The sequence below is a fragment of the Chironomus tepperi genome, unplaced genomic scaffold, assembly GCF_022539635.2.
Source record: "Chironomus tepperi strain 1889 unplaced genomic scaffold, CSIRO-AGI_Ctep_v1 contig_74, whole genome shotgun sequence".
NCBI classification, from domain to species: Eukaryota; Metazoa; Arthropoda; class Insecta; order Diptera; family Chironomidae; genus Chironomus; species Chironomus tepperi.
The window spans coordinates 1,238,939-1,256,270 of record NW_027226196.1 but is presented as its reverse complement, the minus strand read 5'-3'; the positions used below and the strand labels follow the sequence as shown (position 1 = coordinate 1,256,270).

At 32.3% G+C, this 17,332-nt stretch overlaps 1 protein-coding gene across 2 annotated transcripts; it reads right to left on the bottom strand.

Moving 5' to 3' along the window:
- Positions 1-7,472: 7,472 nt before the first annotated feature.
- Positions 7,473-17,029, bottom strand: LOC139101089 (protein hobbit-like). 2 transcript variants are annotated; one of them, XM_070653964.1, is made up of 6 exons: positions 16,922-17,029; positions 16,701-16,827; positions 14,454-14,738; positions 14,163-14,324; positions 13,969-14,097; positions 7,473-10,193 (listed from the first exon to the last, which is right to left on the bottom strand). In XM_070653964.1, the coding sequence occupies exons 1-6, from the start codon at positions 16,975-16,977 to the stop codon at positions 8,496-8,498; spliced, it is 2,457 nt and encodes an 818-aa protein (XP_070510065.1). In that variant the 5' UTR covers positions 16,978-17,029; the 3' UTR covers positions 7,473-8,495. The 2 variants fall into 2 exon arrangements, with proteins under 2 accessions (XP_070510065.1, XP_070510066.1); XM_070653965.1 differs by lacking the exons at positions 16,701-16,827; positions 16,922-17,029 and adding an exon at positions 15,011-16,513.
- Positions 17,030-17,332: the final 303 nt, after the last annotated feature.

Sequence of the window (17,332 nt, the reverse complement as noted above, 5' to 3'; positions counted from 1 at the left end):
CCTAATATCTAATTTTATGAGCTTAATTATATTCATGAATGAAAATTGGAGGGGTGAACGTGTGTGTAATGAACAAGAAGACGCGCGAAACTGATTTATGCTGAATAATAATTTTTGCGTCTTCAGCATATATTTCTTAAAGAGACATCGTAAATGATTTAAGATTCCACCCACTTGAATGTCTTTCATTCAAAATAAGTTCATTCAAATATTTTAATTCTGTTTTCAGAGATTCGCTCAGCCATAAAAGCCATAAAATCTATTGTCTAGTTAAATTTACTTAGATGGTTTCCGTACATTAAAGTTCCAGCATGTCCATTTATAAAATTATCCTTATTTGCTTTATTTTTAACTTCTTCTTCTACTTCTTCTTCCTTTTTTATCGATATAAACAACATTTACATGCCAGACACGAACTAAAAGACTGAAAAAAACAAAACATTTGTAACTTTATATCTAACGCTTTTTTGTAGATTTATTTTTGGAACCATTTTGTTAATTTATTCAACTTTTATATGGTATATTGTTTAAGGAAAAAAAAGGCATTCGTGGGTGTTTTGCGAAGGAAGTCTGCTGTACATCTCTCGTGTATTTTGCTTCATTCAAGCTTTTTTCTCTTGAACATTGAGGAGATTTATAAAGCTTAAACTAATGAATATATAAAGAGTGCTAATTTGAAAGAAGAAATAGGATTTTAATTAAATGGAAGGTCATCTTTGACTGATCAGGGGTTTTGGTCTGTCCAGATAGATTGCTATCTTTTTTTAGCTTTTATTTGGAATAACCTACTTATTGACCTTATCCCCCTTGCTTCACTTCCTCCCCTCATCTCCTATCTTCACCCATGTTCTCTCTGTACCTTCTCTCATAACCATAGAAAAGTGTTATTTGAAGCGCGACAAAAACTCAAGATCCCACCAAATTAATAGTGTTACGGAATTAGTGAACAGCCCCTTTATAAATATGACTGAATTATTTGAGTCAATATTGAATGAATGCTTGGCAAGCTCCTACAATTTTCATTAGCTTAGTAAATCTTATAAATTCTACTCTTTTACTGATTCACCTTGAGAGAAGCGAAAGAACGGATCGAAGAGGATTATAGGTTATGTAAATGAGATTACTGGTGGTTTAGATCAGTGAAGAGCAGTCTGTGTGTCGCGGAATATTTGTGTGATGCTCAATGGTTCAGTTTTACGGTTGTAAAGTTTCAATCCAGCCTTACTATCATGGTATGTAACAAAATATAAATGATTACCCAACCCTAGTATGCTTTCTCGAAATCCCGGTTCCGACAAATTTCGGGATCGGGATTGAAATTTTCTGGATCTCGAAATTTTTCGGGATCGTGATATCCTGGGAAATCTCGATCCCTATCCCGATAGCGAGAAATCATAACCACTAGTATAGATCCAGGGGCGTAGTAGGGAGGCTTTTGTAACGTTTTTTCCACATTCAAAAATTTTTTTTTTCACTTCTATTTTAGGTATTTGGTAAGTTCTTTGTCTAACTTAGGGCCCAGCTCTAAACGTTTAAGACATGGGTTTTAGATTTTTTCATGAAAATTCCTAGCAAATCGAGGATTTTTTTTTTAAATTGTTAGGAGGAAGAGAGGTTAATGAACTCCCTCCTGAACACCGCTCTGATTTTTGGACAGATGATTTATATGCGTGACAAGTTCAAGGAACTAGACTTGATTTTTCCACACACTTTGCTAATTGAATGTTATATAAATCTGTTCAAAAATAGATTTATAAGCTTCTGCCGAGAAACCATAATGTAATTATTGCGACAAATGTTGGGTGTTTAACTACGTAGGTTACTACCTGTACCATGGATACCTTGAAAAATCTTGAACATCATTCAATTTTTGTTTTGTTCTATGTAAGGAAAATAAAAAGGATGTAGGATGAAATGTGGTATGCTGACTTTGCAAAAAAATAAAGTTGCTTACAACAAAAACCCCTCAAAATTGGAATTTCAACACTGAACCCTTTGGATATGTTTTTAACTCTATATCTGGCTTAAAATAAAACAAGAAAATAATTCTGACAAATCCTCAAATGTTTTGGATGATGCGGAGACTATACCCACATCAAATCATATTTCATGCTGGTGGCAGTGATGCTCTTAAGGAATTCAACAATAATATAAGTTTTTCATATTCTTTTAATGCATTTTGCAGCTTTTATGAATTTAAATTACTATCCATTGACATGAATATAATTAATTATAAAATTTATATTAAAAACAGAAGATGTGTAGCTGCTTAATGGAAAAATATCCCCGAGCAAGCTAGAATTCAGACTCGTTTTAACTTTGTAATTAGAAAAACGTCAAAAAAGGACAATTAAATTTGTTTTTAAGATCGTCAGACATCCTAACAATTAATCTGATCCAAATACACATGAAAAATCTGTTTTTTCCAAGTTTTGATCTTCTTTTTTTGCGTGTCATTCCTTAATTTTAATTTGTTGTTAATGAAAAAGTTCAAAAGGAACTTTGCTTTAGGGGAAACAAGATAAAAAGTTTTCAGAGAAATTAAGAAGACATTTTGTAGTACGACAATTATGAGTCATTTGGTTATGACGTCCAACAGGTATCGAATGTCATAGACATTTTGACAATATTCTGGTTATATTATTATTATTAAAACATTGTGGATAGGAGGATAAGGTATTATTATTTTATGAATCAGATGTTAGAACTGATAGCAGTCTTTGCATATTTAACTGAGTCTCGAGCCTAGAATCTAGCTAGAGTAATATAATTTACACCATTTGTCATTCTGTCATTTTGTCATTTTAAAATTGTGTCGTTGTGTCACTGTTTCATTGTGTCATTTTTTCATTTTGTCGTTTTGCCATTTTGTCATTCTGACACTCTATCTTTGTGTCATTGTGTCATTCAGTTGTTCTTCCATTTTGTCGTTCTGTCTCTTTGCCTGTGTGTCATTGCATCATTCTTTAATTTTTTCATTCGGTCATTATGTCATTGTGTCATTCTGACATTGTATCTCAGAGTTTTTGTGTCAATGAGTCATTGTGTCATTGTGTCATTTTTTCATTTTGCGTCACTGTTATTTTTTCATTAAGTCACTCTGCAGAATCTTTCATGCAATGTGTCTCTGTGTCTTTGTGTCATTGCATCGTTCTTTTTTGTCGTTCTGTCATTCTGTCCGTTTTTAAATTTTCCCACCATGCTTGGTGAGGTTTTATTCTAGTCATCATATAATGAATGCATAGAGAATGATTCATGAAGGCCATATCTGAACTGCCTAATTAGCATTGCATAAAATAGAACCCTTACTAACCCACAAGGAAATAAAGGTCACAAATTTATTTTAGAAATTTTAAGAATAATTTTCCATATTATTTAAAGAAATTTCAATTCGCGGTTGTAAGATGAAAGTAAGTGGAAGACAACTCTCATTTTCTACTTGAAAAGCTTCAAGAGAGGATTTATGCTGACTCTCATTCTCATCTTTATCATTTTGAGAGATTTTCGAAAAAGTTTTGTTATCAAATTGCCAATAAAAATAACTTTTTGTGCTCCAAGAGTTGATTCTACAATATCAAATTACGTGATTTGATTAAGGGTGAAATAACAAGGTTTTTGAAACAATTAAAAAAATCTGCCTTCATTTAATTTTCAAAAACAAACAAAATTCTGTTTATTTAACTAAAAATAAGACATAAATAAATTGCAAGCACGTGAAAATCAAATTTAACAAAACTTGCTTTTATTGTTGTGCTTATGTGATCCTAATTTATTTGCGTTGGTGTTGATGTTTCTATGGAAATGTTAATTAATATAATTTTTCGCGTGTTTTTAGATAATTATCTATTACAAAGTCAAAAGGCACTTTATTTTTAAAATTTGAGACAATTTAATTTGTGAAGGAGTTTAGAAGGAATTTGGAGTTGCTTTTTATTTCTCTTGAAATCTTTCAGTTTCGACAAGTTCAAGACACTGAGGACGAACATGAAATTGCGACCGAGAACCGAGAACCGAGCTTTATTGGGAAAACTGATGAAAAGTTCTGAAAATTCAGGTAAAATGTAAAATCATGTCGAATATCAAACAGCACAAAACAGACGTCAATAAAAAAAAAAAAAATATTGTCAAAAAACTGCCGTTTTTTGTTGAACAAATTTGGAACAAATCTCAAACTTTATAATTGGTAAATTAAATTCTTTTTATATCCAATTCAATCTTGTTTTCATCTCTTATCAATAACATTGTTTCCACTGATATTTCTTACTTTATAAGGAATTAACTGAAGTGGAAAACATGAGAAAATGATCAATATTTGAAATTGTTATTTTTTATCACAAAATTGCTTTATTTCTTCTTAATTCATTTCTGGACAGTCCTTCAGTGTACAATAGAAAAAGTATTTTATTGACAAAAAAGTGATGAAAACAGAATTTTTAAGGTAAAATTGATTTTTTATTGGAACTTCTTGAATTGATTCTTGGAAAAATTTATTGATTTTCTGATACTTTTTGCTAGTTTGAATACAAAGTGTAATTATTGAATGAACGAACTCACTTAATCGCCATGGATAAGCTCTCTTAACCTAACTTAATCCTTGTTAATAAAACAGCAATTTTAAGCATTCTTTTAAATTTTTTTGATAGAATTCCTGCTTTTATCCAATTTTGTCACTCACGTGTAGGTTTTGAAATTCCCAGGATACATTTTCATATTATATGTGATGAAAAAGATGCAGTGATTTGATTTAATTTTCGTTTTACAGCAAATTTAAAAGTATTTTATAATACGAAGTATTTATTTCACCATTTTAGATATTTAAGTCGTTTCCAATAAAATCAAATCTTCAAAGAAATTGATTTATTATTAAACAACTTAATACTTGAGAAGATATCAATAATTTTAATTAATTGACATTTGATAGGACTAACTCTTAAAATGGGAAGTGAATGGAATCAAGTGTTTCACTTTGATAAATCTCATATTGTCATCCAAATTACAGTACAAATTAATTAACTTAATAATGCACTAATATATTAGTCAAGTAGCATATTAAGTCAATTTCATAAATTGATCAGCCAAAGAGTCAACTTAAGAAAATTCATAAATTTTGAAATGATTTAATTCAAATTTGACCTTTGTACAAACATTTATCCAAGTGCTTTGGCAAATTCTCCAAAGACACACTTTTGATATCTTGGGATATCAAGAAAGTTGATCTGCCAGAGCGAGACTAAGACCTCAGCGACCAAGTGGTTTAGCAACAGCCCGGATACCGGTAATCTTCTTTTGTGCAAACTCAAGTTCAATTCTCACCAGAGGTCGATCTCTCTCAATCATTACACATGACATTTCCGACATTCAAAAGATCAATAAAATACAAAAACTTTAAGGAAAAAGGAACAAAAGAAGACAAAACAACTGAAAAACCAGTAAGAAATTTCACGTAGGAACAAGATTGAAAAAAAGCTCTTTCAAGTGTTCTGAAAACAAATTTTTATAGGCAACCATAGCAATTCTATTTGTATCACAATGACAAAGCATCATATATCGTATCCCGAGCGACAGAAATGAAGAAGGTTCCGCCAAGGATCTTTTGAAGCTATATTAAAGCTCTATTTTAACACCAAATTGAAGTAACTTAAATTTGGCAGCTAAGGCTTAATTAATAAAATAGCTTTGACGCTCCATGACAGTGCCTTCTTCATTTGCGTCTCCCGGATATCTCAATATAAATTTCCTTAATAAGAAGCATGACATTAAGCCATTAAATAAGCCAATTAAATTGATGAGATTTAAATATACAACACGTAATCCTTACAAAATAGAAGTTCTTGCATTCAAATCCAAAGATATTTTCTGTTGATAACTCATAATCATATAATCCTTCAAACAGCCTTTATATTAAGCTCTTTCAGCTCAGCATCGTAACCAGAGAAGTAGATTTCACTGCATGACAATTTTTCTTTAATTTTTGAGACTTTTTATGAGGAAAAGACTTAATGTTCATATGAAAAAGTTGACGAGTGAGGATATTCTGGTTACGCGATTCATCAATATTTTGCGCGTAGGTTGAGGAAAATTGCAATTTTTCACACATAATCCAATAAATCAGTGGTGGACAACATGTGTTAAGTGGTTCAGTAGAGCAGCGTTGTGTTGCGGCACACTTTGGTGACATGCAACAGCCAAAACCGTATGTGACACGTTATTCATGACACTAGTGTGACACGACACACAGTTTGAATAACACTGCACTAGAGTGTTACCAAAAATGCTTTAAAATGCCATGAGCTGCACGTAGTGTGTGGTTTCGGTCGTTTCCATGCACCAAGGCGTGCCGCGTCACACAGTATAAACAACACTGCAACAAATTGATGAACTTGTATTTATAGAAAGCCAATAAAATTCAAATAAGCCATTGAACCACTTGTTGAGAAATATTGGTAAGGAACAATAACTTTTCGAGACATCTCAAACCACAATTGAGTGCAAAAACTAGATAAAAGATTTTAAATAATAAGTAATCAAATTCACAGACAAAACTCAAGTGGTTTGCGCAATTTATACAATAAAATTCCTAAAATGTGCTTAAGAGGCTGACATCAAAATGAGAATTTTGGTATTAAAAAAGCCTACATACAAAAGGCAAAAAGAACAAGAGGAAGTTGTAAGGGTCTTTTTGAAGATGAAAGTAGCTTGATATAGAATTTTTATTCAATGCCTGATATAAGATATGTAATTGAATTATGATGATGCAGAGCTTTCTCCATTACGTGACGAAGTAAAAAACCGATGCTTTATCTGATGAGATAATTTATGGTGAAAAAATTTTTACAGCATTCGATTATGGACATTGGATGATACGATATCATTTAATCTTCTGGAAAAGAAAGACATTATAGGGTAGGGGTGGGCAACCTTGAGTTTTTTGCGACACGCCTTGGTGGTGAGGCTTGACAGAAACAGAACAGGGCATTCGGTTCATGACATTTCCAAAAAATGCAAAAATGCAGTGGTGGACAACCTGTGTGCCGCGATACACTAGTGTGTCGTTAAAAAGCCTTTAACCGAATGGCTCGTGAGATTTGAAGCGTCCACCAAGGTATGCCGCAAAATATAAAATGTTGCTCAACACTGCATGTCGTGACACACAGGTTGTCCACCACTGTCTCAGAATAAAGCAATAAACAGTTTAAGAAATTGAATGATTTTTTTATCGATTCATTCACAATATTTTCTTTATTATTAAATATTTATGTCTTCTTCTTATTGTTGTCTAGAGAGATTATTGATATTCTCTTTATAAAAAGCTCCTTAAAAATAAGAAAAAAAATATATTTTGTTTCCCTCACAGATTCGCTTTTATTATTAAGCTTCTAAATTTTTATTATTCCACGTATTAAATTATCCTACACAAATTTACACATAATATTAAAAAGTCAAATATTTATGATGGTAACAATTTTTCCTTATATATTTTATCACAAACACTTCTCGTGTCTTGCATCGTACGAAGTGTGTACAAGTTAAGCTTTATATCGAGCTGCATATTGCTGTCAAGGAATTATTTTTTTTCTATGTAAAAAATCTATGCAAAAATGTTATGAGATGACAATTATAAGCTTGTAAATATTTATCGAGATAGAATTTTTGTAGAATTTTGTTGAACTCGAATTTAAGACGAGCTTCATCGAGATGATACTATACTGACTATTTTATGTAAAATCATGAAAATTTTGCATTCTACCCGTTATGCTGGATGAGATTGTACTCTAGTATTTTATATGAGGTAATTATAATTGAAAATTGGAAGATTTCTATTAATTTTAAATTAGTTCAAGTGATTGGTTCGAGTTGATTGTCTCAGTCTACTCAAAGCTCTTGTTTAAAATAAGCTACACCCTAAAACAGGGGAGAAACTGAGGTTTTTCTCGGATTTTAGGGTTCGATTTAGAGTTGGCAGGATTTTTGAAGTCCGGACTTTAGTGGAGGCGCCTTCACATTGGAGTCGAGTCAATTCGGGTCAAGGATCAAGTAGGGGTACTCGATGTCGAGACCGAGATTTCAGATTCCAATCTTGGGATTTTTCAAAACCTTCAGGAAATTTCATTTTAGTCTCGGTCACTAGAATTCACCATACTAGGCAATGAAACTGCTCTCAAAAGCGTACTCTACTTAAAAGTACTAGTTGATTGTACTAGAGAACCTGATTTCAGTTTATTCTGCTCATGAGAACACGTTCCTTGCATGCTAGGGTTATTGAAACCGAGACTCCATTAAACCTTTTTATTGAGTAGCTCAATCAATGAAACGCTCTTAAAATCTCTCGAAAAATACTTTCAGATCTTATTAATGCAATGTTCTGCTCGATATAACGTTAAACTTCTTAAAAACTACATAACACCCCAACCTACCTCAATTTTCGAATCCACAAAACATTTTAAATTTGTGAACAGAAAATGTTAGCATTAAAATTTTATAACAATAAGAATAAGTTAGAAGTAGTTGTAAAAACATAACTTTTCCCCTGACAATTCATTAATTAGGTACATTAATTTATCTATGTTTACATCTGTATGCTTAACACTTATATTTCTGAGTTTCTTAATGTCAAACCCAAGTGGTAATGAGCTAGGTATTGTAATTTGTGTATTGACTGTTTTTATCTCTAATGCTTCCTCAATGTTTGCCTTAAATCTACGAAAATCACGAACAATTGACAGCGAGTGTCTTATAAAGTGTGCATTCCATGAACATTCGAATTTTTCAGCAAAATCCACACAAAGTTGATATTGTTGTGATTTTTCTAAATTAACTTTAAGTAGACTCGTGCTGATATAAGTATTTGTTATATCCGATAGATCACATAATCCATCATATTTCCTATAATCTATCGTCGAGACCTTTAACATGTCAAAGAGATAACTGAGATTCTCAGTCGATGAAAGTGTTGAGATATTTACAAATATGCAAACGTCATGTCGATTGATGAAAAAGGATGAAAAATCAACAATTTTAAAATTAATGGAAATTTTATCTAAAAATTCCTCTAATTTGAGAGTTAAATTTTCACTTGAATTAATCTTATTGTCATTAACAATATCCTTCTTTTTCAATTGACTGAATAATTTAGTGAATGATTTACATGACCTTGCAGTTTCTTCAACAAATTTTGTAAATTTATAACTATATTCAACACGAAATGTATTCGCACGAAAATTGAATTTAATGGCGTCTTTAAATCTATCGCTTGATATCCTAGTAAATGTATTACCAAGATACAGTGCACACCCACGTTCATGAGCTTGTTTAGTTTCAGTTTTATTGCTGTATGGATTTTTAGATCCCATAAACCAACACATTGTATCCGAATCCATATCAACCTTCCAATGTCTATTCTTAAATAATAAATCCATTGTGTAATCAGCATATGGAAAATTTCGAAATTTATCATTCAATTGAGTCAGTCTAAATCGAATTTTTTTTGCAATTATTGATGAAATTTGATCATCTAGTTCCAATAATATAGATATATGTCGCATCTCAATGTTCTGTTGAAGAATTATTTCTTTGAATATATTCTGTACAAATTCTGAATGATAAAACTCAATCATTCTTTGATTTCCCATTTCAATTGCTTTTATAATCAATTCTCTTCGACTAGACTTCATGCCAGCTGTAAATATTTTCAAAAACCATCCATAAATGTCTTCATGATTATATATGATGTCTAAAGTTTCAACTATCATAATTGTTTTAATTTCCTTTCCATCTTGTCGTGTTTCAAGTGTTAGTTCCTTTAAAAATAAAACTTCTTGGTTTGGCGTGTAAATCCTTAAGTTTGATAGTTTGGTTATAGCTTCATGTCCATGTTTAGGATGTACTGTTACATCAATGTTTTGTAGTAATAAATGATAATGGAATGATGAATGTTTATCGAGTGACTTCACCTCAACTTGTTCCACATGAAGTGCAACGGTGTGTGGCGTTATTGCATCAATTAATTTCTCCATGGATGAATGTTCATTTCCTTTAGATGTGACTGCCATTGGCACTAACTCTAATTTGTTGTTTGATTTTGAATTTTCTATCGTTGACAATCCTCCTTTGGTATGTAGCATTTCGTGCTCAATAATATCAAATAGTCCCCCGTAAAACGTGATTTGAGTGTTGCATAAGGATACCGACTGACTCTACAGCATACATATTTTGTTGTTACATGAGAAAAAAAAGAAATAAATTGAAATATATTAAATCTTCTTCTACTTTTATATACAATAAGGTTAAGGGTATCATTTCAACACACATACATAGTTTAAAGCATATGTTGCTGGAGGATCTGTTTGTGCGATTTATACACACATCAGCAAACATATGGTTTTAGAAGAAAATGTAATCAATTAAAAAGCACAGTCGTAATCTACAATAAGATAGTGTTCTTCCTGAACAGCACAATATGTTTACTAAGGCACCGCATCGACGCCGTATAAAAGGTAAAATGTGAAGTTGCCCTGAGTCTGGCCTCGCAGTTGGTTCAGATTTTGTATGGAAAAATCGACTCCATACAAAATCCGAATCGACTTCGAGCTATGGCCCTGATGGTACCACGACTGCCAATTTTAACGACTATTCACCCCATTGTGCCACTCAGTTTTGTGTACCTCGATAACAACTTCTCATCCTTTTAGATGATGATTTTTCTTTAATCTCTGTATGATAAAAATGTGCACTTTATGTTGATTTAAGCACATGAAACAAGAAATCGTGACTAATCCCATCGGAAGATATTTTCACTCGTGTGCTTTTTAATGAATGAAAAATGAAACAGTGATGCTTAAAAAATTTCCTTGCAAACAAGCACATTGCATGATAAAAAAATCTTTTGAAAAATTTATTGAGCATACATGATTAAGATAAGCAATCAAGCCTGAGAGAGACACATGTAGAGAAGGCTCTGATATGGAGCTTTGATGGATCCACTAAAGCTTGTTTATTGGATCAAATGGAAACCGTGAATCCGCAGATTTGTGAACTCTCGGTGATCCGTGAATTCAAGGAACTCTATTTCGTATTCATGATGGCTGGTTGGTTCGCGGCTAAGAATTGTTTCACAAGTGAAGGTACTTCGGACCTCTGCCCTCAGTTTGGGATGGGATTCGAGTCAATTAGGTTTCCAAGTTAGGCTGTAAACCGCATTTCCACTTCATATGATTCGAAAAAGGACATTTGAAAAATACTCTCCTGCCTAGTCACGAACCCATGACTGCTGGATCAGCAATAATTATGTGTCAAAGTGCTAAACCCTTTAGCCACCGAGCCACTTTGACTTACGTTAAGATTATGGATAAATTAGGTTAAAAAAGATAAATTATAGATTTAATAGGATTCTTATTTGAATAATTGAACCACAATGGAATCAATATTGTAAATTTACATTTTTAACTTCCTTTTCTTGTCAAATTCATTTCTTATTGTTCAATTCTATGTTGATAAATTATGAAATGATTGACATTTCGTTCTGAATTTAAATAACATTTTGCCATGGGAACTTTTTTTTGAGATTTTATTCACGAAATAAGCAAGAAATTCTTTATATTTAATGTAAAAACCTAATAACTCGTTTGTTTTTTTGACAATATATTCTTATTATTCGAAATGTCAATTTAAATTGCTATCAATGCGCTCATCGATGTGAAAAAAATAAAGGCGCATAATTTAACGTTTAAGAAGCTTCTGTTAATAATGCTCAATATCTTTAAATTGAGTTCAGTCAACTTGAAATTCAATTGTTTAAGTTTCATTAAGAAAATGGGTTAAAGATATTTTTTTCCATCGAAACATCAAAGCACAGCTACCCCATGTTTGCTTTAAGCTATATTTTATTCGGATTTCCTTAAAATTCACGACTTTTTCTTGCTGTTTGTCTTTAATCATTTTGTTAATTTCCGCTCTTTTGACTCTTCTTGATGAGAAAGGAATTTACCCCGAGCGACACAAATGAAGAAATTGGGGAAAAGGCAATGAAGCTATTGAGGCTTAGTCAAAGCTTTTTTATTATTTAGTGACAGTTTTTTAATTGAAATCGGGAATTGACAAGCAGTAACCAACGATAGAGCTAGTTTTAGACGAAATCTATGGAAGGTCATGGATTACAATTGATCTGTACGGTCAGTGAAGTAAGTCCGTCGATTGTTAACATCATTTGAATGTCGCTTCCTATATATGGCATCCGAATGTGCGAAATAGGGTGCGGTAGTGTACAAAAATACGTTCAAATTGGACTTCAACCTGACACTAACTTTCAATCATCTAGTTATAATGAGTTTTTGTCAACTCGGGGTTACAGAGCCTCCTTCATTTGTATCACTCGAGTTAGCACGAAATAAAAGCCAACTCTATATGCCAACCTCACGGAGGCAGCTTCAAATTTGATATTAATAAAAGAGCTTTAACCGAAATCTTTAAAAGACATTGAATCAAAAATGCACTTAAGACATTTTCATGATTAAGACAGTCATGATTCATGAATAAATCATTCAAAATCCATTCAGTTCAGTAGATTTCCCGAAAATACTGCGTTGGAAAGGATATGCTAATAAGCAAATATTTTACAAACCCAAACATTTCCTTACAAAAGTTAAAAATCTCAAAAAAATTAAATTAAAATTTAATGAGGAATAACACTTGAGATTCGCATGAAAATAAAAGCAGCACAAATGAAGCAGAGCAATGCTATCACAATAGCATATCGTAAGGAATTTATATGCCTTGAGGGATGTAAAAAATTGTACGAAAAATTATTTTATGAACGATAAACGAGAATTTATTTTATGGCTAAACAATCCTTCTAACAACTCGTTCAGTCTCAAAAATCATCTTATCTGAGCTTTTGTGATTACTTTTTTTTTATTTTTAATCAAAATTGCGAATAATGTTTGTCAAGTGAATGAAATTCAGAAGTACTTTTAACTGATTCTGACAATATTGTGGATTTTTTTCTTAGATTTTAAATTCTACATCAAGATATGTCCTTGATGAGTTGTTGGCAGGTAGCATAGCGACATAAAGTAAATGAAGGAATCCGTATCGAGTTCAAACGTCATTCTAATTGACTCTAAACTAGAGCAGATAAATATTGAGATCGAGATCGGGAATTGTTGGTATTGGCACCGTGAAGCCTTACTTTGAAATAGAACTTGAAGTTGAAAAGAGCTTGAAACTTAAAATTCAAGTTGACTTGAATTTTACATGGAATTTAGTCGACTTTAACCGACTTTGAAATACAAAATTTGAGGCATTTCGACCTATACTTCAAGAATTGTATGTCTCATAAATGACTGCTAAATGAAGCATAGCAAGGCTTTTTCTCATCCAAGAACAAGAGGTTGAACTTGAAAAATCCATGTTTTGCATATGACAGAAAGCCATATTGTGGCAATTGAGTTCAAACTGAGCATCAAGTTAGTTGTCTGAGCGACATATCCATATGACTGCCATGTCAAGACGGATACCAGTTAATCAACCGGAGCCTCAAAAATTCACTGACGGAGCCTTCTTCACTTGCGTCGCTCGAGTACTTAACATACCGACAGTGTTCCGGATTAATCATCATCTGCACAAATTATGCCTCACAGGTTCAAGTCTCAAAAATCAATCCGCCCTAAATTCAACTTCCTGAACTTGATTCTATCTCAAAAAATTTTTGTATTTTCGATCTTTTACTTCCCCTAAACAACAAATTGCGTATGTAAACCTAACAAAAATGTGTCTGATAAACAGCAAAAGCCGCTTCCTTCATTCCAAACAGATATTTACATCCGACAGACCCCCCAGCACACAAAAAAAAATATTTTCATTCAAATCAAAAGACAGCAAAATGCTGCTGCTTTTTTTCAATGGAATTTTACTGTTCATTCATTCCATCATTCATTTTCACAGCAATGTAGATATTTTTGTTGTTTAACATACCTCGAACAGAAGGTGCTTATCCTGCCATAGTATTTCCGATTTAAGGTTTATGTCGAATATTATCTCAGCCAAGCATGCCGCACGTGGTTTACGAGAAGGATTTTGTTTATTATATGGAATAAATTTCGACTAGATGAAGCATCATTATGAAAAATTGTACGTTTTCCTATACATGTCATATAAAATGGACTTACTTTGATGTGCTGAAGAGCAAGTGATATTAACAGAGTTCTTTTGTATCTCGCAACAAATCCGTCAAAAAGTAGCTCGATGTTGGGTATTGTGATGCTTATCATTGGACCCTTGTCTCGATTTAATAAGGTTGTTGATAAATTTTTGATGCGAACTTCAAGGAACTAAAAAAAAAAGAGGCAAGATTGAGTAAGGATTGAATAAATTATTACCATTGTACAAGAAGTTGATTTTTGGGACATTTCCGGTTGTTTGAATAAATAAGAAAGGGATTTTTTTGCTTCTATTCATACCTTGAGTGTCATCATTATGACCGGTGGAAAATACTGTCCAAATAGTCGTAAAATACCATCTTGATAGACTCTTGTCCATTTTACATTTTCTATGTCATTACGATTTTTATTATCATTGCTTGTTGCGCAATTTTCAACCTTCAAATGCTCTTGTACCTCGTGTTCCTCAAGATTAGCATTCTCGTCATGTATGCGGTTTATTTTGACATCGTCTACGTCTACGCACAGTGGCTTTTTATACTCACTGTTGATGAATTTACTTTTTAGTCCAATTTCACCTATAACCTAATGTTTGAGGACATCAGGCAAAATGAAAAAAGTTTTTGTGAATTATTTATAAAATTATCACGATTAAGCAAGGTCAGTAGTGTGTCTACTTGTGTCTACATGACATGAAATCGAGTGCTTTCTACTTTTACTTCTGCTATGCATGTTGCTGATTACATTTGAGTCAGTTTCATTGCATAAAATAAACAATTGTGTATGAGGATGTCTAATGACATAAAAAGAACTTTTTTTTTGTTTTGTCGGGGGTTTTATGCTGACAGTTTACTTACATTTTGTGGCATTTTACATTTTCATATAAAATGCAAAAAAGTTTTTCAATTTATGTCAAACATTTTTATCACTTTCAAGGAATTGCAGTGGTTATTTACATTGTGTATATGTTTACAGTGGTTATAGCAGGTATGAGCATAAACATTTTATTGTGATAGTCAAGTACAGTTCAGTATTTATGAAAAATTTATTGTTTCTATCCAAATATTTAGGATAGTGTCTAGAGTGTAACATTCCTTCGATTTTATGATTGTACAATTTTGTATCAGAATGTAAGATGTGGCTTGAAATTCTATATTTATTGGGGATCATTTGTGAACTTGATGCAGAGCTCTCAGCTGATTCTAACCCTAAGAGGTAAAGAGACCGCTTTAAGGTTCCATGAAAGCATACTCTTTGCCTGTTAGAGTAGTTTTTTATATGGAACTCTTCGTTCAAGGCTATCAGAGTGCTCTTCTGCTACCAGACTTGTTCAAAGGTTTTGGCAGGGTTTTTAGCTTTTCGAGTTGTAAGATAGTACTCAAGACACAGTCGAATTATAGACATAGACAAGAGTATGATCACAAAATTGCATAGAATATTCATTAGCACATGTAGCATAGGGAGTCGGCTAAGACGTAAGCAAACAAAGTACCGAAATACACGTGCCGAACATGCTATGCGGCTACACAAGATGCGGAAGAGAAACAGCATTTTGTGTAGTTTTCAGCTATTATGTAAGCGTATGCTACACACTCTTGTTTAGATGCTTTCTGTCTGTGAATGATTTTTAAAGATTTAGAGCTTAATCCAAGTGAGACTAGCAGTATAGGATTGTTGGGCCGAGATGTATCTTAAACTATATAGCACAAATCGGTTAATCGATCGAAAGGCTTTTGTAACTATAACTTTGTGCCAAAATCGATTGAAGATCTAATAACCAACTTGTGGTGATCAAGTTAGTCGAATTAGACTAAATTCGTAAATTTGCTGCCATTTTGTTATTGATTGTTTTCGCAATTTAGAGTGACACTTTGCTCTTTAAGCATATTGTTGTTTCGGCGTCATTGTTGCAATATTTCATTAGTGTTGTTTAGCATTTGCAACAAACCAAGATCATCACTTAGCACCTCTGCCCTTTAAGAATTTTTTTTTGCTAGAACTTCCTCAATTTCCCAAATCACATTACTAGAATATCGCGTTATTTCCCATAATAAATATTTATATCAAGCTCATATGGATAAAATAATAAAATTTTACTGCGTATTTCCCCAAAAAGCAAATCTTTAAGGCCGTTCAGTACATGTAAAGAATAAGAAAGCTCCGAAAAATCTTCTGTCTAAAATATTGTTATGTTTCACGCCCGCCAAACAGAACTTTATATCCATAACAAAAATAGAAAATGTATGAAAAATAATTTCCCATCAAGTTATGTTCAGCCTTTTAGTACTTTCTTCATTTTCATGTAAATTGTTGTGGAATTTCACATATTTTGTTTATAGTAAATAAAAAATAAAGTTGTTCATTAATATGCAACTGAGTCAACACTAAAGTCCATAGTTTAAACAACACAGACTTAAAAACTTGAGTAGTAAGCAACAACACACAAGTAAAACGGAAAGAAAACAGCGAGAATCACAAAACATCAGCTTAACACACATACTTTTCACCTTTATGTCTTCGCATGAATTTTTTTTTTTTGAGACTTACAATTTCATAACCTGCCCATTTTATATTAATATTTTGTATGCAGGCATTCAGCACCGACAGTGTCTTGAATTTGATTTTAATATTAAATAACTTGTCAGCAAAATATGTGACGAGTGCTGGGAGAATTCTACAATAACATAGAAGAGAAATGGAAAAAAATTAATCATGACAGTCCTTCATGCTACGTGCTGTGTTTTGATAATAAAAGATTTTCATCATACTTTGCAACAAACAAATAATAAAGCAAAATAGCATCAGAATAATCTAATTGATACATTGTTAAATTGAGGCTTGTATTCTCCGTCACTAACTGAGATAACTTAACGATACCGAAGCTAAAACATTACTAAAGTGAAACTTGTTTTCATCTTTTTCCTACAGCTTTAAATTGTTGAATGTTTTGGTTTAAAGTTTTTTATTTATTAAGCATTTCTTCTTCATTTTCTTTCCATGTCTGTGTGTGAATGTGAGCATTTGAATAAGTATCAAGTTCAATATCACATTCACGTGATGAGACGTGATGCAAACATGAAGGAAGATGAAGACGAGATGCTTGATAATAAAAACTGCAATCCAATTTGTAAATAATGCATAATTTAAGGCATGCAGCACAATTGAAACCGCTGTAAAGT

Excerpts from the sequence above, each read along its gene's own strand:
- LOC139101089 (XM_070653964.1), bottom strand. The coding sequence starts at position 16,977 with ATGTATCAATTAGATTATTCTGATGCTATTTTGCTTTATTATTTGTTT. Across the intron at positions 16,828-16,921 it reads TATTATTTGTTTGTTGCAAA|AATTCTCCCAGCACTCGTCA; the intron begins GTATGATGAAAA and ends ATGTTATTGTAG. Across the intron at positions 14,098-14,162 it reads TTGCTCTTCAGCACATCAAA|TCGAAATTTATTCCATATAA; the intron begins GTAAGTCCATTT and ends TGCTTCATCTAG.